Raw genomic sequence first — 24,864 nt, 5'->3', positions numbered from 1 at the left:
TATATAGATAGGTGTATGCCTTTCCAAATCATGTCCAATCAATTTAATTTACCACTGGTGGACTCCAATCAAGTTGTAGAAACATCTCAAGGATAATTGATGGAAAGAGAATGAACATAAGCTCAATTTTGAGTGTCATAGCAAAGGGTCTGAATACGTATGTAAATGATATATTTCAGTTGTTTCTTTTTAATCACTTTGCAAAAATTTCTAAACACCTGTTTTCGCTTTTTTATTATGGGAATTGTGTGTAGATTGTTGATTAAAAAATGAACTTAATGCATTTTAAAATAAGACTGCAACGTAGCAAAATGTGGAAAAGTGAAGGGGTCTGAATACTTTCTGAATGCACTGGAGCTGCAAAAATAGGGTGGCCAGGTTACAATTTGCCAAGAGGTACTTAAAAGAGCAACCACAAAGTTCAGAAACAGCTTCTTCCTTGCTGTTCAACTATTGTACAGTCCTCACATAAGCTAGGGTACAGTCCTGATCTTCCAGCTTTTGTCAATGCTGGCACTGCAATTTTTTTTAATCTGCACTTTCTTTAGGACATGCAGAAGAAAATCAAACAAAAAGAGAAAACACTGGAAATGCAAAAAGGGTATCTTTTAAAGTGATAAAGTGATTTTAAAGGGTAACTTTTGAAGTGGAAAAGATTGAATAGGAATCTGAGGGGTAACCTTTTCACACAAAGGGTGGTGAGTGTATGGAACAAGCTGGCAGATGAGGTAGTTGAGGCAGGGACTATCACAACATTTAAGAAAAATTTAGACAGGTACATGGATTGGAGGCTTGGAGGGATATAGACCAAACGCGGTAGATGGAACTTGTGTAGCTGGGACACGTGGGCCGGTGTGGGCTAGTGGTCCAAAGGGCCTGTTTCCACACTGTATCACTCTACAACTCTGTAACTTACAATGGGTCTTTGACCTGAAACACTATTTCAGGTTTTTTTCCTCAAACTCTACCTGACCAGCTCCGTGTTTACAGTATTCTGTTTTTGTATCAGGTTATGTATTGGCAATTTCAGTCCTTTTCCAATGAAGTCCTTTCTGATTGTCTTACTTCACAGGGAGTGGAGTGATTGATCTTAACGCAAACCAAACAGAGAGATCTTCAAAACGTTTCAGTTTAATTAGTCGTTTATTGAAGTAGTAATACAAACTGATCTGTATCTTTCCAAACTTTTCTCTCGTCGCAGGTCTGGTAAGAACTATATCTCGCCATGCTCCTTGTGTCTGCCCCTCCCATCTCAGCATTTCCAGATATAGTACCTAGTTCTGGCTTCTCCCAATCCATTATGCCCATATATGTATTCATCTCCCGACAACCCCCAAGTGTCCAAAAATAATACAACCAAATACAAAATAATACAATATGCTAAAACAGCTAGCATAAACCCAAATGGCTCCTACAGGTTAGTTACTTGCCCAAATAACACAAGATTAATCTTATTTATAACAGGTTGATGAGCATTCACTCGGTCAACTGGATACAGCCATCAATGTTTGTCCACTTCCAACGGGGGGAATTGGTAAGGAAAAGGAAACCTCATCCAAACTTAAATTGTTTCATGTATGAAAGTTAATTGAAATCTAACAATAGAACTGCGACAAAACGAACTCACTACCCAGCAATTAAATTTATGCCTAAAACCTTCTGACTAGAAGTGATCTGAAAATATATGTCAAATCTCCTGGAGGTTACATATTTGCATACCATTATCATGATAAATACTGTACTTTGTATTCATAAAAATATTTTAGAAGAACTGCTTCTTTTTAGAAGACTGCTTTCAAATGGCCTTTATAAAGAGTTCTAAAGCAAAAGAAAGGACATCAGTGTGAACATAATTTTTACATAACATTTAGTGTAATTTTCTTTAGGTTCTTTTCAGTTAGTATGGTTGCTATAATGATAAAATGGCAGGTTATGTGCTGATAATAGGTTGAGTCCATTATTTAAAATAACAGACTTTCCATGAGAATATTCAATTTCAATTCATATTCCCTATATAATGTATCTGTACACTGTGGACAGCTTGATTGTAATCATGTATAGTCCTTCCGCTGACTGGATAGCACATAACAAAAAAACTTTTCACTGTACCTCGATACACATGACAATAAACAAAACTACATTACAAATAAAATAAATGCTTCAATATTTACAATTTATTTTCTGGTCGAGATAGCTATTTTAGAATCATTTTTTCCAGATGCAATATAAATGCCAGTTTATTTTGTGTTCTGTTTGACAGTTGCAAAAATTCATAGATATCACATTACCACAAATCATTTTCATTTAAAATTAAAGTGTTATTTTGGCCGTAAATTTAATCTCATGTTACAGTATGATATGACAGCTTTAATTATTGGCAAACTTAAACCACATTGTTTTTATCGCATACATTTCTTCCCTAATGAAGTACTGAGTTTATAGCAGACAAAAAAACAGATATCCACCATGCTTTACTGCCACTTTGCCATTTCTGACAACACTGGGGTGCAAGAAATAAATACACATTTTGCACAATTTCAAAGAAGAGCATCTCAGTATTCCTTCATGTTCTTGATTCCCCTATTCTGTGTAAAAAAAAACTTCTGTGCATTCACCTTGTGATCTTATACATATAAGAAAATAACTGCAGATGCTGGTACAAATCGATTTATTCACAAAATGCTGGAGTAACTCAGCAGGTCAGGCAGCATCTCGGGAGAGAAGGAATGGGTGACGTTTCGGGTCGAGACCCTTCTTCAGACTGATGTCAGGGGGGCGGGATAAAGGAAGGATATAGGTGGAGACAGGAAGATAGAGGGAGATCTGGGAAGGAGGAGGGGAAGGGAGGGACAGAGGAGCTATCTAAAGTTGGAGAAGTCGACGTTCATACCACCGGGCTGCAAACTGCCCAGGCGAAATATGAGGTGCTGTTCTTCCAATTTCCGGTGGGCCTCACTATGGCACTGGAGGAGGCCCATGACAGAAAGGTCAGATTGGGAATGGGAGGGGGAGTTAAAGTGCTCGGCCACCGGGAGATCAGTTTTGTTAATGCGGACCGAGCGCAGGTGTTCAGCGAAGCGATCGCCGAGCCTGCGCTTGGTTTCGCCGATGTAAATAAGTTGACATCTAGAGCAGCGGAGAAGGTGCAGGTGAACCTTTGCCTCACCTGGAAAGACTGTTTGGGTCCTTGGATGGAGTTGAGGGGGGAGGTAAAGGGAAAGGTGTTGCATCTCGTGCGGTTGCGGGGGAAAGTGCCCGGGGTTGGAGTGGTTTGGGTAGGAAGGGACGAGTGGACCAGGGAGTTACGGAGGGAACGGTCTCTGCTGAGCACAGAGAGGGGAGGGGATGGGAAGATATGGCCAGTGGTGGGGTCCCGTTGTAGGTGACGGAAATGTTGGTGGATGATACGCAGGATAGACTTTTTGCAGGGGACCGGGTGGGAAGAAGTGTCGTCCAGATAGCTGTGCGAGTCAGTGGGTTTACAGTAAATGTCCGTCACTAGTCTGTCTCCTGTGATGGAGATGGTGAGGTCCAGAAACGGGAGGGAGATGTCAGAGATAGTCCAGGTATATTTAAGGGCAGGATGGAAATTGGAGGTGAAGTGTATGAAGTCAACCCGGTCCCCTGCAAAAAGTCTATCCCCTACTCCCAATTCCTCCGTCTACGCCGCATCTGCACCCGGGATGAGGTGTTTCACACTAGGGCTTCCGAGATGTCCTCGTTCTTCAGAAAACGGGGCTTCCCCTCCTCCATTATAGATGAGGCTCTCACTAGGGTCTCTTCTACATCCCGCAGCTCCGCTCTTGCTCCCCCTCCCCCCACTCGCAACAAGGACAGAATCCCCCTCCTTCTCACCTTCCACCCCACCAGCCAGCGGATCCAACATATCATCTACCAACATTTCCATCACCTACAATGGGACCGACCACTGGCCATATCTTCCCATCCCCTCCCCTCTCTGCGTTCCGCAGAGACCGTTCCCTCCGTAACTCCCTGGTCCACTCGTCCCTTCCTACCCAAACCACCCCAACCCCGGGCAACACCTGTCCCTTTACCTCCCGCCTCAACTCCATCTAAGGACCCAAACAGTCTTTCCAGGTGAGACAAAGGTTCACCTGCACCTCCTCCAACCTCATCTATTGCATCCGCTGCTCTAGATGTCAACTTATTTACATCGGCGAAACCAAGCGCAGGTTCGGCGATCGCTTCGCTGAACACCTGTGCTCGGTCCGCATTAACAAAACTGATCTCCCGGTGGCCGAGCACTTTAACTCCCCCTCCCATTCCCAGTCTGACCTTTCTGTCATGGGCCTCCTCCTGTGCCATAGTGAGGCCCACCGGAAATTGGAAGAACAGCACCTCATATTTCGCCTGGGCAGTTTGCAGCCCGGTGGTATGAACGTCGACTTCTCCAACTTTAGATAGCTCCTCTGTCCCTCCCTTCCCCTCCTCCTTCCCAGATCTCCCTCTATCTTCCTGTCTCCACCTATATCCTTCCTTTGTCCCGCCCCCCTGACATCAGTCTGAAGAAGGGTCTCGACCCGAAACGTCACCCATTCCTTCTCTCCCGAGATGCTGCCTGACCTGCTGAGTTACTCCAGCATTTTGTGAATAAAGTGATCTTATACACCTCTTTAAGATCACCCTTTAGTCTCCTGCACTCCAAGAAAAAGTCCTAGCCTGCCCAGCCTATCCCCGACAGCTCAGGCCCTCAAGTCTCTACAACATCCCTGTAGATCTTCTCTTCACCCTTTCTAGCTTCAGAACATTAAGGGCGGTACAGTGGCACAGTGGTAGAGTTGCTGCCTTACAGCACCAGAGACCCAGGTTCGATCATGACCACGGGTGTTGTCTGTACAGAGTTTGTGCGTTCTCCTTGTGACTGCGTGGATTTTCTCCGGGTGCTTTGGTTTCCTCCCACATTCCAAGACATGCAGGTCTGTAGGTTCATTAGCCTCTGTAAATTACCCCTAATGTGTAGGATAGAACTAGTGTATGGGTGATCATTGGTCAGGGCAGACTTGGTGGGCCAAAGGGCCTGTTTACACGCTGTATCTCTAAACATCTTCCCTCAGCAGGGTGACCAAAACTGAACACAATACTTCAAATGTGCCCTCACTAACATCTTATACACCATTTAAACATCTACATTCAATATTCTGTCCAATGAAGGTCAATATACCAAAAACCTTCAAAACCATCCTATCTACTGTGATGCTTCTTTCAAGGAACTATGTACCTGCACTCATTGATCTTTCTGCTCTACAACATTCCTCAGAGCTCTGGGATTCGCTGTGAAGGTCCTGCCTGGTTTGACTTCCCAAAATGCAACACCACACACTTATCTGCATTAAATTCCATTAACCATTCCTCAGCACACTTGCCCATCTGATCAAGATAAACGTATGTGAAATGATATGTAAAGAATCCGTTAAGATGTTAAAGCAAACTTTTTGTTAAAGCAAAGAGAGTTAAAACAAACTCTTTACATTAGCACACTAAAATACTTCTATGCTTTGCTACATAGTTTGGATTGATTTAGTTAGTGGGTTTACATTTTATCCTCTTTGTCTACATGCATACACAGCCTGGCAAAGATTGCAATATAGCTATTAGAAGCTGAAGCTCTGTCTTTTGCATCCTGGTCAGAAACAAGGCTATTTGCAAGAAAATTTGCTGACATTTAAAAACAACAGAATGGCCTAAAAATTCAAGCAAATCAAAATAATTTGCAAGCTGGGCGATCCCAAGAATCAACAGTGACACAAATTAGAAAGTGCCAAATTTCCTAATTGCTGTGGATTCAGAAATGTCAATTGTTCTATTTCATTTTGTGTCATGGCAGGGTTTGAAAGAAAAAATGCTGCTCAGTAGATTTTCTAGGTCTTTATTTGTAAAAAAAAAGTTAGGGGTTTCCTCATTAGATCTTTAAAATGCAATGTAGTGTAATTATCTTAACATCTTATCTTAGCACATTGAAGGATAGCCAGATTCAACAAGGGGCATCATATGTATCAATAAGACCATTTTTTGCCAGTGAACTGCATGCATATACTGCATAGGAACACCACCTGTACATTCCCATCTAAGTGACACATAACTCCGACTTGGAAATATATCCCCAATCCGTTATCTTCACTGGGTCTAGAACTCTCTATTTACAGTATGAGCATGAGAACTCTCGCTTCATGAGAAGGATTGCAGCAGTTCAAAGAGATGGTGCTCAAAGGGAATTAGGATATTTATAATTATAATAGTTACTGAGCATGTTGACAATGCTAGGCCACATACAAATTACAAAAATCTATTTGAGAAAATATGAATTAACTTCAAAACTAGTACAAGTAAATGTATGTGTACCACTTGAGAAATTTACAATTGGTACACATAGGTGTATATTAAATTTAGGGTTAGCACAGAGCTATGAAAACCTTCATTTCAGGGCCCAGGTTATATAACACGCATACCAAGTTTAAACCATTGCCTTATGCTATCACTACTCTTATAAACTGAAAAGATGTGCATGTCATACTCACCTCCCTTATTTCCATTCTCTTCATCCTGGAAAAATAAATAAAGTTAATTCCAGTGTTCAAATTCCAAAAAGTAATATATATGAGCATTTTTTCCCAGTTTCTTTTTTCAATACTACATTTAAATCCATTCTTATAAAAAATTAACAAAACTGACATTCCAAAAAAGCTCAGCAAGCCAATATGGTGGACTGTTCCACAATTTCCTTCATTAGCGTTCAGATTTTTGATCATTTTTGTTGGTCTGTAAGAGCTTGGCCCTTCTCAAGAACCACATTGCAACTCGAGAGGATGAGAAGACGAGCCAATTAAAGCTCCAAAAAATGACAATTATGAGCATGTCATTCAATTTAATTTAACAGTACTAAAATTAAGAAGGCATTTCTGACAAAATAATGTTTAAAATGGTGGTATTTTGAGCATGCTCAATAAATTGTTGATTCTGACCTTCATATTGGTATGTACAGCTGACTCCGGTGGGTATACAATGAAGTGCCTCAACGTAAACCCAAAACCCTGTGAATTCCGTTGCAGATTAATGTTTTTTGGGCCTGCCCATGAGAACATGTCATCCACCTGTGGTGAAGTGCTCTCGACTTGCCCACATCCATCCTTCTTATGTTTTCCCTATGGGAAGAAAATAAATCAGTTGAGAACTGGTAGTATAAATGAAAATTTCACAATACAGTTATTGAGTTATAATGAAACAGCCAAAATTGTGTATTAACTTTTGATTCAAAAGTTTTAGAGATAGTAACAGCATAGTTGAGCAGCCGGGGGGGGGGGGGCAACATGTTCAGCCATGATCACATTGAATGGCAGTGCTGGCTCGAAGGGCCGAATGGCCTCCTCCTGCACCTATTGTCTATAACAGTTCAAGTAATAAATGTATGCAAATTTGGAAACCGACGGCCAAAATCAATGACAACTCTGTCAGAAACAGAGCATGAACAAATGGCTGAAATACTAAATAATGACTTTGTTTATTTACCAGAAAAACAGGTCATGTAGATGTTGAATTAAAACATGTGATTAGAATATAACCACATTTAAAATAGAACAATAAATAAACTCAAAAAGACTAAAAACCATGTCAGCTGGATTACATCTGCATAATTTAAGAGCTGTAGAGCTGTTATTTATAAGTCATCAAACCTCTAATTATTTGATTACCAAAAAGTCAACATCATACGCAAAATTAAGTAGTTAAATAGAATATTGACTAGTCAACTTAACATCAGTGATGGGAAAAATGAAAGAATCTCGACTAAAAACGTAAAAATATTTTGAAAAGACAAGGATTTCAATAGTGAAAATCATATTTTACCAACGTCACTGAATTCTTTAAAGAGATTCCTCAATGACAATGTGCTAGATGTATTGCATCTTAGATTAATGATCAAGATGAAAGCAGTAAGTGTCAGAGGATATAATAACTTAGTAATAACTTAGTAAAACAAGTAATAACAGTTTATAAAACATAGAGAGAAGTAGTAAAAGATAACTTCTAGAGTGGCAGTTAAATGTGGAGTCCCACTTGGATCAGTGCTGGAACTACAGTTGTTCATCATTTGTTAAGGATTTAGATTTTGAAATAAAAAACATATCTGAATTGGCATGACACATATTTCAAAGGGGTGGGATTGGATGGAAGGAATGGCACAGCCAAACCAAGAACTGTTATAAATTAATCAGTAATTTACTCACAAAAATTGGCATTGAACTTGGAAATCAAAACCTCCACTGTTTAAAGTAAAACATTAGTAAAAAAATAAGTGACATATTGGAAGAATCAAAAAAGAATAGACACTGTAAAGAGACTTGGGGGTACAAATACATAAATTAGTAAGTAACTGTTTGATGCATCTTTCGAGACATGGAATTGAAAAGCAGAGCTGCACTAACTGATTGTAAACCTTGCCAGACCATACTATATTGTATACAATTCTGGCCATACTTTCATTATGAAAAATGTATAAAGGCAATGGATGGGATATAAAAGATTTTAAAGGCCATATCACCAGACATGCGACGTTATGCACACCATATATTTCCTGGGAATATGGGTATTGCAAAGGGAAATATATTCCCTATATTCACCTGAACAAATTCCTTCATTATTCCAACCACATCAAATCTGGTCCAAACTTTTAAAATGAAATAAATGAAATTACAATAAAACTGAACATTCACAGAGCTGTTCCAGGAAAGCTGCAGGAAGTCCCACTCGCACTTGCCAGTACAGAGGTTCCAATACCTTCATATGCTAATTTGGATAGGTATCTAATGATTATAGAGTCATACAGCACGGAAACAGGCCCAACTTACCAAGCCGACCAAGATACCCCATCTACACTAGTCTCACCTGCCCACGTTAGACACATATCCCTCTAAACCTTCTATATCAACGTACCTGTCCAAATGTCTTTTAAATGTTGCTATAGTCCCTGCCACAACTACTGGCAGCTCGTTCCTTATACCCACCATCCTCTATTCCCCTAAGTTTCCTATTAAATCTCACCTTAAGCCTATGTGCTGGTTCTCAATTTCCATACTTTGAGTAAATTCACCCCATGCATTCACCCTATCTATTTCCCTATTGCAAAATACCTGAAAGGACTGTGCTTAGGCTTCAATCATGGGATTTCTATACATTTGATATCCTAAAATTCCACTCTCTCCTCTACACTCATGCAGGAACTTGGCCTGAAAAGTTGACTATATTATAGACAATAGGTGCAGGAGGAGGCCATTCGGCCCTTCGAGCCAGCACCGCCATTCAATGTGATCATAGCTGATCATTCTCAATCAGTACCCCGTTCCTGCCTTCTCCCCATACCCCCTGACTCCGCTATCCTTAAGAGCGCTTTCCAGCTCTCTCTTGAATGCATTCAGAGAATTGGCCTCCACTGCCTTCTGAGGCAGAGAATTCCACAGATTCACAACTCTCTGACTGAAAAAGTTTTTCCTCATCTCAGTTCTAAATGGCCTACCCCTTATTCTTAAACTGTGGCCCCTTGTTCTGGACTCCCCCAACATTGGGAACATGTTTCCTGCCTCTAACGTGTCCAACCCCTTAATAATCTTATACGTTTCGATAAGATCTCCTCTCATCCTTCTAAATTCCAGTGTATACAAGCCTAGTCCCGCCATTCCGGGAATTAACCTAGTAAACCTACGCTGCACGCCCTCAATAGCAGGAATATCCTTCCTCAAATTTGGAGACCAAAACTCCACACAGTACTCCAGGTGCGGTCTCACTAGGGCCCTGTACAACTGCAGAAGGACTTCTTTGCTCATATACTCAACTCCTCTTGTTATGAAGGCCAACATTCCATTGGATTTCTTCACTGCCTGCTGTACCTGCATGCTTCCTTTCAGTGACTGATGCACTAGGACATTTTTGTCCTAGTGATGCACTAGCATATTTTTGCCTCGAAACATGGTACTTGACCAACTGAGTTCCTCCAGCAGTTTGTTTTTGAATTACTAATTTAAATACCTTCATGCTGTTATATAGAATTGTTTTCTGACACATCTAGGCCATTATGATAGAGGAGACTGAATAAGGAGGGCCGAACGGGCCTGTTTCCGTGCTGTAGTTGTTATATGGTTATATGGTTATAAGGCGAGTTGTCAGTCCCCTGACAAAAATCCCAATACATGCAACTACAGAAGCATAGCAGCCAGAAACAGTGTCCCAGTATCATTAATTCAAATTCTGGGACCTTTCATGCTAGAAATGTCATCATTCAGATCCTTGTTCATCAACAAGACCAAAAGAACAATGGATTTTATTGAGTACCTAAATGCATACAACTTAATTAAGACCTGGAGATTTGAATATCATTGAACTCCCTGCGATGGGTAACATATTAAACACTTACTTTAGTCAAATCCCTTTATCTAATCTAGCAACTGGGCTTCAACCTGTTGCAGAGAATACAAAACATTCTTAAACAGATTAAGGACTGGCCTTGGCTGAAGCGACCACCTTATGGACAAGTGAGACATTAATATTTAGCTCTGCAATGACTGGAAACACAGTTCGAGCCACATAACATTGTGCCCCAACACAAGTTTCAAGAAAAGACACAAAGTGTTAGAGTAAATTCAGCGAGCCAGACAGTATCTCAAGAAAACACAGATGGGTGACCTTTTAATCGGGACCTTTTGCAGTCCCAACCCGAAATGTCACCTATCCATGTTCTCCGGAGATGCTCCCTGACCCGAGAAATTACTCCAGTAGTCTTTTTTTGTAACCCAGTATCTGCAGTTCTTAGTTTCTACAAATTTAAGGCATTATCTTAAGTTACATTTGCTCTCTGACGACCTTGGACTGGTCAAGGGAAATAGCAATAAAACTAACGACAGTTTTGCTTCCTACAGTCAAAAGAAAAACATATTATAGTACAGTTGTACATGACGTTGGTAAGGTCGCATTTGGAGTGTTGTGTTCAGTTTTGGTCACCCTGTTATAAGAAGGATGTTCAGCATAGAAGATCTACAAAAATGGCAGGACTTGAGGGCATGAGTTTTAGGGAGAGGCTTGGTAAGGTTAGGACTTTATTCCTTGGAGTGCAGGAGGTTGAAGGGCTGATCTTATAAAAGTGTATGAGGGGAATAGAGATCCGATATTTTTTCCGTATCATATCTCCGTCCGCACTGTGGCCTAACATCGAGGAGTTGGCGTCCCTTGCTGGAGACCGACTTCGAGAGCTCCACCGTGGGAGCCTGCGGACTTACCATCACGGGGCTCGCGATCCCTGTCGGGGGATTGTCTTGGGGGCTCCAACCGCGGGAGCCTGCGGACTTTAACATTGCGGAGCTCGCGGCCTCTAGGTAGAGACCCCACCACTGGAGCTTCGACCGGCCCGAGACAGGGAGCTTTGATCGCCCCGATGCTGGGGGCTTTGATCGCCCCGACGCGGAGGGCTTCGATCGCCCCGACGCAGAGGGCTTCGATCGCCCCGACGCAGGGAGCTTCGATCGCCCCGACGCTGGGGGCTTCGATCGCCCCGACGCTGGGGGCTTCGATCGCCCCGACGCAGGGAGCTTCGATCGCCCCGACGCTGGGGGCTTCGATCGCCCCACCACTGGAGCTTCGACCGGCCCGCCGCAGGGAGCTTCGATCGCCCCGACGCGGAGGGCTTCGACAGCCGGCTGCGGGAGCTTCGATCGCCCCGACTGCGGATGGTTCGACTGCGCTCACCACAGAAGAATAAAAGAGGAAGAGAATTGGACTTTATTGCCTTCCATCAGAGCGTGGAACGTAGGGAATCTACTGTGGTGGATGTTTATGTTAATTTTTATGTAGTTGTGCGTCTTGTTGCTTTTTTTTTAGTATGGCTGCATGGTAATTCGAATTTCACTGTATCTTAATTGGTACATGTGACAATAAACTGACCTTGAAACCTTGAAAACTTGAAACATCCTTTTTTAACTAAAGCCTGATGAAACATGATTGGTCTGAAACATTAACTGTGTTTCATTGTGCATAAATGTTACGTCCAGTTGATCATTTCAAACATTTGGGTTTATTTCAAAGTTGCAGAATTTAATTTTAATATTAAATATCTTACTCAAGAAAAAGATGGTGAATGATAATGATACAGGAAATCAATGGCTCTTAAATGTTTTAGCAAGTTCTGTTACAGTGAGGTGGCACTACTTAAATCAAGCTCTCTCAAAACAATTGGAAAATGAACCTACGTTTATGTCCCATTCTGTTCAAAATGGCATTCTTTAATTTAGGTCATGACTGCATAAACCAAAGTAAACAGGCCTTGTTAAAATCTGTGCTCGGGTGAACAGGTCATAGGCTCAATGACTTCCTGATTAAGTATTGAAGCAAGATATAAAATTCAGGAAACTACAGTCTGTAATTAAATACAGAAATACAAAATTTATGCTACATTGTTCTATTCCCCACATGTTATAATAAAACAGATAAGATTGGTCACAAAATTAACCCCTTAAGATATACATTTGACATAATTTTGATAGAATTATATATTTCTGTAAATAAATGGCCCACATCCAAAAACACATTTGGCTACCTTAATTTTATATTTTGAAATAGGTAAATTATAAAATTTAATTTTTCTGACCTCTTTTGCCAGAATAGATTCAATGATCAAAGCTGAACAGCACTTGTTTCAAGCATAATTCTTCATCTTCAATTTCAATAGAACGTAATACAGCACAGGAACAAGCCCTTCAGGCCACAATGTCTTTGTTGAATACGATGCCAATGTAAACTAATCATACCTGGCTTCACATGGTCTATATTCTTCTTTCCCCCTGCCTACTCTGTGCATGTATAAATGCCTCCTAAACTTTGTTATATCTATTCCCACCTCCTTTCCTATTCAGCACTATTCAGGCACCTTCCAATCTTTGTGTAGAAAACCCGCCTTGCAAATTCCCAGAAACACATTTCCCTTCTCACCTTAAAGTTAGTCTCTTAATAAATGTAGTTGACCATAATTGTATATTAATTGAAACATCAATTTAGAAATCTAATTTATTAAAATAATCAAAAAAATCCTGTCACAGAACTGCACAACATACAAACAGGGTCTATGGTTCACTTCATCATGCCAAGCAAGTTGGCATACTGTGCTACTCTCATGTTAGCATTGGACATAGCCCTCCAAACCATTCCTATCCATACATCTATCCAAATGTCTTTTAGATGTCATAATTGTATCCGTTTCTCGTGTCGGGCAGCTTATTTTCGATACAATTTACCCATTGTATGAAAAACTTGTCCCCGAGGCCTCTCTTAAACCTCTCCCCTCTCACCTTGAGCCAATGCATCAAGTTTTAGAATTCTCTACCCCGAGAAAAAGACTGAGGACCATCGGGGTACATGGCACTACGCTCACCAACCAAGCCACCAAGCCCGAAGGGGGAAGCCACCGAACCCAGCCCCTGCTCGCCTCCGAGGACGGCAGAACTGGAGATGAGGGTGGAGGCAGTCGGTGACAGTGGACGCACGAACAAAGGGTTGGTAAGAGGAACTGGGGGTTTTCCCTTTCACGCCCTTAAGGTTGGCTGTGGGAGGCGCAAAGGCTGAATGGTGGCCGGGGGAGGAGAGGGACGATGGTTCGCTGGACAATCTGGATGGAGGTGACAGCTGCAACGGGTCTTTATGGCCAGCTGCAGCTTCAACTTTGAAAATGGCACCAAACCTGGGGACTCTTGTACATGGTCTCAGCGGCCTACTTATATACACTTTGTACTTAATCTCAGATTGTGTTTATGTAGAGTAATAATTAACTGAACTGTATGCAAAAAAGAATTTCACTGTACATGTGACAGTAAAGAAGCATTGAACCATCTTGTACACTTCAATTAACTCAGCCTCCTGAGCACTGACCCCTGCGGCACACCACTGGTCATGGGCCTCCAATCAGAAAAATAACCCTCTACAACTACCCTTTGACTCCTTTCCACAAGCAAATTTTGAATTTGGCACTGGCTTAGGTTTAGATTTATTTATTAGAAGGAATGTGTGACGTTTCGGGTCGAGACCCTTCTTCAGAAGTTAAACTTCTTCTCATCTGTCCACAATACCTTGTTCCAGAACTGTGGTTGCTCTTTTAAGTACTTCTTGGCAACCTGTAACCTGGCCATCCTATTTTTGCAGCTAACCAGTGTTTTGCATCTTGCAGTGTAGCCTCTGTATTTCTGTTCATGAGGTCTTCTGCAGACGGTGGTCATTGACAAATCCACACCTGACTCCTGAGGAGTGTTTCTGATCTGTCAGACAGGTTTTTGGGGATTTTTCTTTATTATAGAGAGAATTCTTCTGTCATCAGCTGTGGAGGTCTTCCTTGGCCTGCCAGTCCCTTTGCGATTAGTAAGCTCACCAGTGCTCTTTCTTCTTAATGATGTTCCAAACTGTTGATTTTGATAAGGCTAAGGTTTGGCTGATGTCTCTAACAGTTTTATTCTTGTTTCTCAGTCTCATAATGGCTTCTTTGACTTTCATTGGCACAACTTTGGTCCTCATGTTGATAAACAGCAATAAATGTTTCCAAAGGTGATGGAAAGACTGGAGGAAAGACTAGATGCTGACAGCTCTCTTATACCTGCATTAAGGAGGCAATTCAACACACCTGAGCAATTACAAACACTTGTGAAGCCATGTGTCCCAAACATTATGATGTCCTGAATTGGGGGACTATATAAACACAGCTGTAATTTCTACATGGTGAAACCAAAACGTATAAAATACCCTTTAATAAAATCTGACAATGTGCACTTTAACCACATGTGATTTTTTCTATTACAAATCATAAATTGTAATAGAGAGTACAGAGGCAAATAAATAAATGATGGGTCTTGGTCCCAAACATTATGGAGGACACTGTAGATTAGTGACAAACTAACTTGTCTACTCACTGGATGTAGATAAGGTGCAATGTTGTAATAGTGATAAATATTAAGAGGGTGTAATAAACCCAATAATATTTGGTGCCATACTAGACTGCCCCAGGAATATATCTCTCTGGGCAGTGTAAGAAGTAACGATATCCCTTTTACAATACCCAATTAGTCTGCTGCATATGATGTAATTTTTGTACCAGTCGTATTTAATAGTTTGCATGAATGAGTTGTTTCATTTTTCAGAACCAATTGCAACAATGCCTCCCTTTTCACAAATCTGGAGACGCATTGATCAAGAAAGTTCTTTTATTCGCATTGGAAATTTATCTCCTTTCCCATTTTTATGACTGCTTTTGCCTCTCTTAAAATCTCTTAACGACATTACAGTAAACCGTCATTATAACGGACCATGGGGGGGGGGGGGGGGGGGGGAGGAATAGTGTCCATTATTGCTGATTGTCCACTATAACCAAGTAAGGGATTATCATGGTCGACACAAATTGCTGCAGTAACTCAGTGGGCCAGCCAGCATCTCTGCAGAGAAGGAATGGGTGATGTTTCAGGTCGAGACCCTTCTTCAGACAGGGATTATCATTGTATGTAGTTGAAACAAAGAACTGCTGATGATGGTTAATACACAAAAGGACACAAAAGTGCAGCTAGAGTAACTCAGCGGGTCAGGCAGCATCTCTGGAGAACATGGATAGGTGACATCGGGACTCTACCTCAGACTGATTCAGTCTGCTGAGTTACTCTAGCATTTTGAGTTGTTTCACTTGAAATCGAGGCGCCGATGCTACTGGTCTGCGCCAGCGAGCCCTTCTTCACCACCGCGCGGTGCATTGACGCGGCTGTTAGTGTGCCTCAAATTGTACCCCCCTTGGGACAACGCTTTCTTCAGGCCATTGCCACCAACAGGATGCGCTTAGTCACCATGGGCATCCTCCCCTCTCACCAGCTGCTGCTTCTTCCTGTCTGCCGTAGCTTTGTCTCTTTATTAAGATCCATTCAATAATTCTCCTTACCATTAAGCTGTAGCTGGTAAGAGGGGAGGGAGCCCCAAGGTAGCCGAGTGCATCCATTCAGTGGCTGCGGCCTGAAGAAAGCACTGTTGCCAAGAGTTACAACATGAGCTGCAACAACAGCCGCGTCACCCGGACCAGGAGGTTGGGGAAGGACCTGCTGGTGCATCTTGCGAGCTGGGGGTGGCATTTCGAGAGCTGGGAATGGTGTCAGAAGCAGGGGCTGGGATGGCGGTACAAACTGGGGGTGGGTCGGCAATTATTGGTTATTCCCATCCATCTGAAAAAGGGTCCCGAACCAAAACGTCACCTGTACATTATCTACACATATGCTGCTGAGTCTGTCCAGCACTTTATTTTATGCCAATTACACAAAATATTAATCTTGTCTACCCTAGGGAAAGATGATCCTTCTCAACGTCCTCCACCTTCCAGTGGCTGAAGAACTCCTCACAGCATCACAGTTTGAATTTAACCCACCAAGAGCTGCAATGCACATCTAGCCCTCTGGATCACAGACCCCAAATAAAGCAGTACCAACCAATCTACATGACTGTTAAATCGATCAACAGAGAAGGACTACCAAACATGCCTTTAAAATTTGGATTTGTTACAATTTCATAGAAACATAGAAAATAGGTGCAGGAGTAGGCCATTCGGCCCTTCGAGCCTGCACCGCCATTCAATATGATCATGGCTGATCATCCAACTCAGTATCCCGTACCTGCCTTCTCTCCATACCCCCTGATCCCTTTAGCCACAAGGGCCACATCTAACTCCCTCTTAAATATAGCCAATGAACTGGCCTCAACTACCTTCTGTGGCAGAGAATTCCACAGATTCACCACTCTCTGTGTGAAAAAACACTTTCTCATCTCGGTCCTAAAAGACTTCCCCCTTATCCTTAAACTGTGACCCCTTGTTCTGGACTTCCCCAACATCGGGAACAATCTTCCTGCATCTAGCCTGTCCAACCCCTTAAGAATTTTGTAAGTTTCTATAAGATCCCCCCTCAATCTTCTAAATTCCAGCGAGTACAAACCGAGTCTATCCAGTCTTTCTTCATATGAAAGTCCTGCCATCCCAGGAATCAATCTGGTGAACCTTCTCTGTACTCCCTCTATGGCAAGAATATCTTTCCTCAGATTAGGAGACCAAAACTGTACGCAATACTCCAGGTGTGGTCTCACCAATGCCTTGTACAACTGCAGCAGAACCTCCCTGCTCCTATACTCAAATCCCCTCCCTATGAATGCCAACATACCATTCGCTTTCTTCACTGCCTGCTGCACCTGCATGCCTACTTTCAATGACTGGTGTACCACGACACCCAGGTCTCGTTGCATCTCCCCTTCTCCTAATCGGCCACCATTCAGGTAATAGTCTGCTTTCCTGTTCTTGCCACCAAAGTGGATAACCTCACATTTATCCACATTATACTGCATCTGCCATGCCTTTGCCCACTCATCTAACCTATCCAAGTCACGTTGCAGCCTCCTAGCATCCTCCTCACAGCTAACACTGCCCCCCAGTTTCATGTCATCCGCAAACTTGGAGATGTTGCATTCAATTCCCTCGTCCAAATCATTAATATATATTGTAAATAGCTGGGGTCCCAGCACTGAGCCTTGCGGTACCCCACTAGTCACTGGCTGCCATTCTGAAAAGGACCCGTTTATTCCTACTCTTTGCTTCCTGTCTGCCAGCCAGTTCTCTATCCACATCAATACTGAACCCACAATACCGTGTGCTTTAAGTTTGTACACCAATCTCTTATGTGGGACCTTGTCGAAAGCCTTCTGGAAGTCCAGATATAACACATCCACTGGTTCTCCCTTATCCACTCTACTAGTTACATCCTCGAAAAATTCTATAAGATTCATCAGACATGATTTACCTTTCATAAATCCATGCTGACTTTGTCCAATGATTTCACTATTTTCCAAATGTGCTGCTATCAGATCTTTAATAACTGACTCTAGCATTTTCCCCACTACCGATGTTAGAGTAACTGGTCTGTAATTCCCCGTTTTCCCTCTCCCTTTTTGAAAAGTGGGGTTACATTAGCTACCCTCCAATCCTCAGGAACTACTCCAGAATCCAAAGAATTTTGAAAAATTATCACTAATGCATCCACTATTTCTGGGGCTACCTCCTTAAGCACTCTGGGATTCAGCCTATATGGCCCTGGGGATTTATCGGCCTTTAATCCATTCAATTTACCTAACACCACTTCCCGACTAACCTGGATTTCACTCAGTTCCTCCCTTTCATTTGTGCCAATAATAGTAATATGCAAGCAACGGTACAACAAAGAGCAGTACAGCACGGGAACAAGCCCTTCAGCCCACAATGTCTGTGCTGAAATATGATACCAAGATAAACTAATCTCATCTGCCTGCACATGATCCATATCCCTCCATTCTCTGCAATGTGCCTATCTAAAATCTTCTTGAACATTACTATCAGATCTGCCTCCACCACCACCACTCCTGGTAATGCATTCCAAGCACCCATCACCCTCTGTATAAACAAATCTGCTCCGATCATCTTTAAACTTTGTTTTCTCACCTTAAAACTATGCTTCCCAGCCTTTGACATTTCCAACCCGGGAAAAATGTTCTGACTGTCTATGTCCATTCTGTATATGCCTCTCATAACCTTTTATACTTCTATCATGCCTCTCCTCAATTTCGGCCACCAGAAAAACAATACATGTCCGTCCATCCTCTCTTTGTAGCTAGTACTCCCTAATCGGGGCAGCATTCTGGTAAACCTCTTCTGAACTCTCTCCAAAAACCTCTGCATTCTTCCTGTAATGGGGAGACCAGAACTGCACTCAATACTTCAAATTGGCTTAACTAGTCTTATAGAGCTGTGATTCATAGTCCTGAGCAATGAAGGCATACATACCTTACGCTCTTACTACAAACCTAATCAGCAGGCCCATAACTGCCAAATTTCATGTGTGCGGGATTAAGTACGATTACATCATCCCACCAAACAACTTCTTATGGAGACACGAAACACAAGATCCTGGAATTTTCAGCAAAACACAAACTGCTGGAGGAACTCAGTGTGACAGGCAGTACCTATGGTGAGAAACTGCCAGGCAACATATTGGGTTGCTAAAATACATCACCTCAACAAGCTACCCGCTAGAATGGAGGTAGTCTAAAGGGCAAACAGGAAATTGTTCTTTAGTGGAGATAGCAAAGATTGAACCAAGATCATCCCAACTAGAAATTCTTTTACAAATAATAAACAATTATTTTATATGCACATTTGAGCACTTGGCTCCAACTGATTGCCGAGTCTTTCAATGACTGGTACAAAGGAATGGGCCTAGCACATAAAAAGAACCTTTGATCAACCTGTTCACATGAAACAATACCGCCGCATGATCAAGCAATATAGGAATCACAGGCTATGTGTAAGCTTCACTCTTCAACGTGAAGCATTGATAAAGAAACTGATCACCAGCTCCAATTCCCATCAGAGCCATTAGCCTTTAACACTTGTTCAGTGCACTAAGACCTGAAATGTGACCTCAGCTCATGTTCTATTAAGCAGCAGTCATCAGCACATTCCTATAATGCATCAACGTCATTGACGGGCAGTGGACATCGGAAACCTTTAAGATTTCTGAAAGGATGTTCTGAAAGAATTCTTGATAAACTGCAACTTCTTCAATGACTCATAGGATTAAGCCAATGATTTCTAAAAATAGAGAGGGAACAACTAAGACACCCACTACCTCTAGATTACAGCTTCCATGCGATTGCAATAATGGTATCTACATGACAATTAAATATTGCCCGGGTACAAAAACATACATTTAATCTTGCCAATCAATGTCCCATCAGTCTAATTTTAATCATCAGAAAGTGACGGAAGGCATTATTAACTGTACAGTTAAACATATTCACCCACCAATAATCAACTTCATTTCTGTTAGACACAAAATGCTGGAGTAACTCAGCAGGATAGGCAGCATCTCTGGAGAGAAGGAATGGGTGACTTTTTAGGTCAAGACCATTCTTCAGACTGTTTCTGTTAGCAATTTATCCCCCAACTTCAATAAATTCCTGATCTCAAAGCTAGAGTAATGTTTCCCTGATATCAAGGCTACTTTAATCAGAACTCATGAAACAGTAACTGTTCTTTGCATCAATATGGCCTGACTGGAATTGTGGAAAGAATGTTCCGAATAAGTCAAATTGTTCAGGAATACATTTATAAAGCTAGCTATATTTATCAGTAGAGTGAGCATAAATATTAATAGGTAAATAAAAGAAAAAAATTATGATGAATGTTCTTAGATGACTAACTTCCTCCTTTTTCCCCAATTATACCAAGTCCAGCAAAATATATCTGTTATCTGTTAACTAATCCTGATTACATGACAGACCATATATGATGTAGTTGTTTCAGATATTAGATTCAGACTATTTCAACTTTCGGAATAAAATAATTTTTAGTCAGGTCTGCACCATGACAAATTGCTTATGCAGCATTAAACCATTCAAGGAAAAGCTAGGCCGAATCTCATGAAAATAAATCTAGCTTAAGAATAAATAGCAAAGAATGTTACTGATCATTTCAACAGTTAAATTGCACAATTTTATGTAGAGCATTCCATATAATTTGTTCACTGTATCAGATATCAAAATTAAAGGCAATAATTTACCAAGATTTCCATCTTAATATTATATAATACATACGATACAAAACCTGTGTTGCGGCATTACAGCTTTTCCTACACATTTTTAATTCAATAGGCACTTATTAATTTTGCAGTTGAAAACATGTCCTGCAATATAACTGCACCAAATTGATGCAGAATATACAGCCTCGTGTGAACTGCTGTGTCATGGTCTAAACAGTTTCCATACACAACAGCAAATGATAGATATATAAACAAACCTGTTTGTTCCAGCCACAGTATAAGCTACAAATCAAACTCCAGTTATGGTTAACACAGTCGAAAACTGTGAACTGGGCCATAGTTATCCCCCTTGGTAGTATACGTCTTTGCTTTCTTCTGCATCACAATCTATACTGTTCTTACGTGACTTCCTTTCTCCCCACCAATCTGTGAGCTCTGCACACCGGCTGAGTGTAACCTGCAACTCCAGGCAATAAATTAACATTAAATCTATAATTTTAAGTGAAATGCTTAATGTCCAAACACAAACCATAGGGCTTATTTCTCCACAACAAAACCAAACATTGAACCTAATGGCAGTGACAATTAGAGGCACAAATGATTAGAGGCACAAGAGTTCTAATGGATGATTCATAGGAACTACCCATAAATCAAACTTAGTAAAGTGCTTTAAAATGTATTTGTCACCAATTCAATAGTTAGCAAATTTATCAAGAATAGCCAGAATTAATCAGGATAATAAATAAGTAAAAATAAATTGTTTGAGAAAAAAGATCTATGGAAACTTTTTATGTAACCCACAGACACAAACAAAACAAAATCATTAAATTCAGATAATGCAGCAGACTGGTCAACAATGAGACTGGTGTTACAGATACAAATTTTGCTCTTAACTTATTACTACCCCTTTCAAAAGCTAACTTGATTTACCTCTCTCAGGTGGCTTCTTGTGCCAAAGGACTAGCAAATTCCTGTACTCATTCTGCACAACACAAGTGAGTAGTAGGCTGACTATAGAAAGCTCAGAAGAAGATGATAAGGCAATAATTTAGAAAAAGAATTAAAGGGAATCCAAAAAATCCAAAAAATATTACAGAAGCACATGAACATGACAAAGATTTAGGAGTACTGTTGGCACGAATCGATGACAAAAATGAAATTTATGCTTGTAGGCAGAGTGCATGGTTGACGAGATGAATGGAAAACATAATATCAATCTTTATCAAGAAGGACAGTGCTACTGCAATCACAGCAAAGATGTAGTTGAAAATATGAATATGCTAAAAATTGATATGGTTCTGGAAAGGCTACCTGCCCTTAAAGTTGACAAAATCGCCTGATTCAGATAGGACGTCTTCAAGCTACTGGAGGAAATCAGCGAGGAAGTTGCAGAGCCCTTAGCCATAATCTTCTACACATCTATTGATTACAGCACCTGAAGACTTAGTGCAGTAGAGATGGCAGTTGGGACATTGGTATATCACTCCTGCTGACGTGGCAAGTCAGGCAGACATTCAGTGTCCCCGAGGACTACACCTGGGGGAAGTGCATCCAGCTGCTGCTCCTGACTCACAGGCATGTGGGAATTGGAGCTGTGGCAAGATGACCCCAAGATCATCCAAGAGAAAGAGAGACACATACAGTGCCCTCCATAATGTTTGGGACAAAGACCCATCATTTATTTATTTGCCTTTGTACTCCACAATTTGAGATTTGTAATAGCAAAAATCACATGTGGTTAAAGTGTACATTGTCAGATTTTATTAAAGGCCATTTTTATACATTTTGGTTTCACCATGTAGAAATTACAGCGGTGTTTATATATAGTCCCCCAATTTCAGGGCACCATAATGTTTGGGACACGGCAATGTCATGTAAATGAAAGTAGTCAATGTTTAGTATTTTGTTGCATATCCTTTGCATGCAATGACTGCTTGAAGTCTGCGATTTGTGGACATCACCAGTTGCTGGGTGTTGTCTCTGGTGATGCTCTACCAGGCCTGTATTGCAGCCATCTTTAGCTTATGCTTGTTTTGGCGGCTAGTCCCCTTCAGTTTTCTCTTCAGCACATAAAAGGCATGCTCAATTCGGTTCAAATCGGGTGATTGACTTGGCCACTCAAGAATTTACCATTTTTGTAGCTTTGAAAAACTCCTTTGGTGCTTTAGCAGTATGTTTGGGATCATTGTCTTGCTGTAGAATGAACCACTGGCCAATGAGTTTTGAGGCATTTGTTTGAACTTGAGCAGATAAGGTGTGTCTATATACTTCAGAATTCATTATGCTACTACCATCAGCAGTTGTATTATCAATAGACCAAGTGGACCTGTTGGGTCCAAACCTCCCCTACATTGGTGCAGCACCCCCTCCTTCCCTCCGTTCCCCTTGGCCCCTCCCCCTCACCACTCCCCCATCCCCTTCACCCCTCCCTCCCCTCTCCCCCACCCACTTCCCCATCACCCCTTCCCTCCCCCTCCCTATTATCAATGAAGATAAGTGAGCCAGTAGCTTCAGCAGCCATACATGCAAAGGCCATAACACCCCCACCACCATGTTTCACAGATGAGGTGGTATGCTTTGGATCTTGGGCAGTCCCTTCTCTCCTCCATACTTTGCCCTTGCCATCACTCTGATATAAGTTAATCTATGTCTCACAATACCTTTTCCAGAACTGTGGTTGCTCTTTTAAGTACATTTTGGCAAACTACAACCTGGCCATCCTATTTTTGCGGCAAACCAGTGGTTTGTATCTTGCAGTGTAGCCCCTGTATTTCTGTTCATGAAGTCTTCTGCGGACAGTGGTCATTGACAAATCCACACCTGACTCCGGAAGAGTGTTTCTGATCTGTCGGACAGGTGTTTGGGGATTTTTCTTTATTATTGAGGGAATTCTTCTGTCATCAGATGTGGAGGCCTTCCTTGGCCTGCCAGTCCCTTTGCGATTAGTAAGCTCCCCAGTGCTCTCTTTCTTCTTAATAATGTTCCAAACAGTTGATTTTGGTAAGCCTAAGGTTTGGCTGATGTCTCTAACACTTTTATTCGTGTTTCTCAGACTCATAAAGGCTTCCTTGACACAACTTTGGTCCTCATGTTGATAAAAATCAATAAAAGTTTCCAAAGGTGATGGAAAGACTGGAGGAAAGACTAGGTGCTGAGAGCTCTTTAAACACACCTGAGCAATTACAAACACCTGTGAAGCCATGTGCCCCAAACATTATGGTGCCCTAAAATGGGAGGACTATGTATAAACACTGCTGTAATTTCTACATGGTGAAACCAAAATGTATAAAAATGGCCTTTATTAAAATCTGACAATTTAACCACATGTGATTTTTTCTATTACAAATCTCAAATTGTGGAGTACAGAGGCAAATACAGAAGGAGAGAGAATCCAGGGAATTGGCTTCATTGAGCTTGGTGTCATTGAAGGGAAGCTATTGGATTGATTAGTAGGACTAGATGTTACAATCGATGATTCATTAGCTTAGGATTTACCACCATTTAGAAGAGAATGGATTAATTAGAGACAGTTAGCATTGTAGCAGGTTGTGTTTTACTAACTTGGTGTTATTTTTGTGGAAGTGACAAAGGTGAAGGTAGGGCAGTGGATGCTGTCTACATGGATTTTACCAAGTTATTATTTAAGTCCCCCATGGTAGAATGATCCAAAGATTAAGATGCACGAGGTTAACAATTATTTGGTGGAATGGGTTCAGAACTGGCTTACTGATAGAAAACAGAGGGTTGTGGTGAAAGAGCAACATTCAGGCTGGAAGTCCGTGACTTGTGGAGTTCTGTAGAGATCTGTGCTAGGATCTCTGTCCTTTGCGATATATATAAAAACATATATGATTGGTTAGTAAGTTTGCAGATGACATCAATATTGCTGGGATCACAGACTGCGAGGAAGGCTGTCAAAGTACATAGCGGAATACAGATCAGCTACAGAAATGGGCAGAGAAATGGTAGATGGAGCTTAATCCGAGCAAAAACGTGTAGCACTTTGGGAGGTCGAATGATTGGGAAAAATATACAATTAATGGCAAGACCATGAACAGAATTGATGTACACAAAGGAATCTTGGGGTCCAAGTCCACAACTCCTTGAAAGTAGCAACACAAGTAGATAGAGTGGTAAAGAGGACATATGGTATGCTTGCCTCCACTGGTCGGGGCATTGCATACAAGAGTTAGGAAGTCATCATGCAGCTTTAAAGGACTTTGGTTATGCCGCATTTGGTGTA

General features: G+C 41.4%; 1 protein-coding gene across 10 annotated transcripts in view; it reads right to left on the bottom strand.

Annotated features, from left to right (window-relative positions):
* arhgap21a (Rho GTPase activating protein 21a) overlaps positions 1-24,864 on the bottom strand; it is a 139,198-nt gene that overhangs the window by 87,834 nt on the left and 26,500 nt on the right. For all 10 annotated transcript variants that reach the window (XR_013548528.1, XR_013548532.1, XR_013548538.1 and 7 more), the window contains exons 3-4: positions 6,981-7,160; positions 6,537-6,561 (exon numbers count right to left, since the gene is read on the bottom strand). Coding sequence is in view for 7 of the 10 variants with exons in the window: in XM_078416180.1 (XP_078272306.1) it covers positions 6,537-6,561; positions 6,981-7,160 (205 nt within the window). In the remaining 3 variants the exon portion in view is untranslated. The remainder of the gene's footprint in view (positions 1-6,536; positions 6,562-6,980; positions 7,161-24,864) is intronic.

The sequence above is a fragment of the Rhinoraja longicauda genome, chromosome 2 (assembly GCF_053455715.1).
Source record: "Rhinoraja longicauda isolate Sanriku21f chromosome 2, sRhiLon1.1, whole genome shotgun sequence".
NCBI classification, from domain to species: Eukaryota; Metazoa; Chordata; class Chondrichthyes; order Rajiformes; family Arhynchobatidae; genus Rhinoraja; species Rhinoraja longicauda.
The sequence above is the reverse complement of the archived record's forward strand: the minus strand, read 5'-3'. Positions and strand labels throughout refer to the sequence as shown.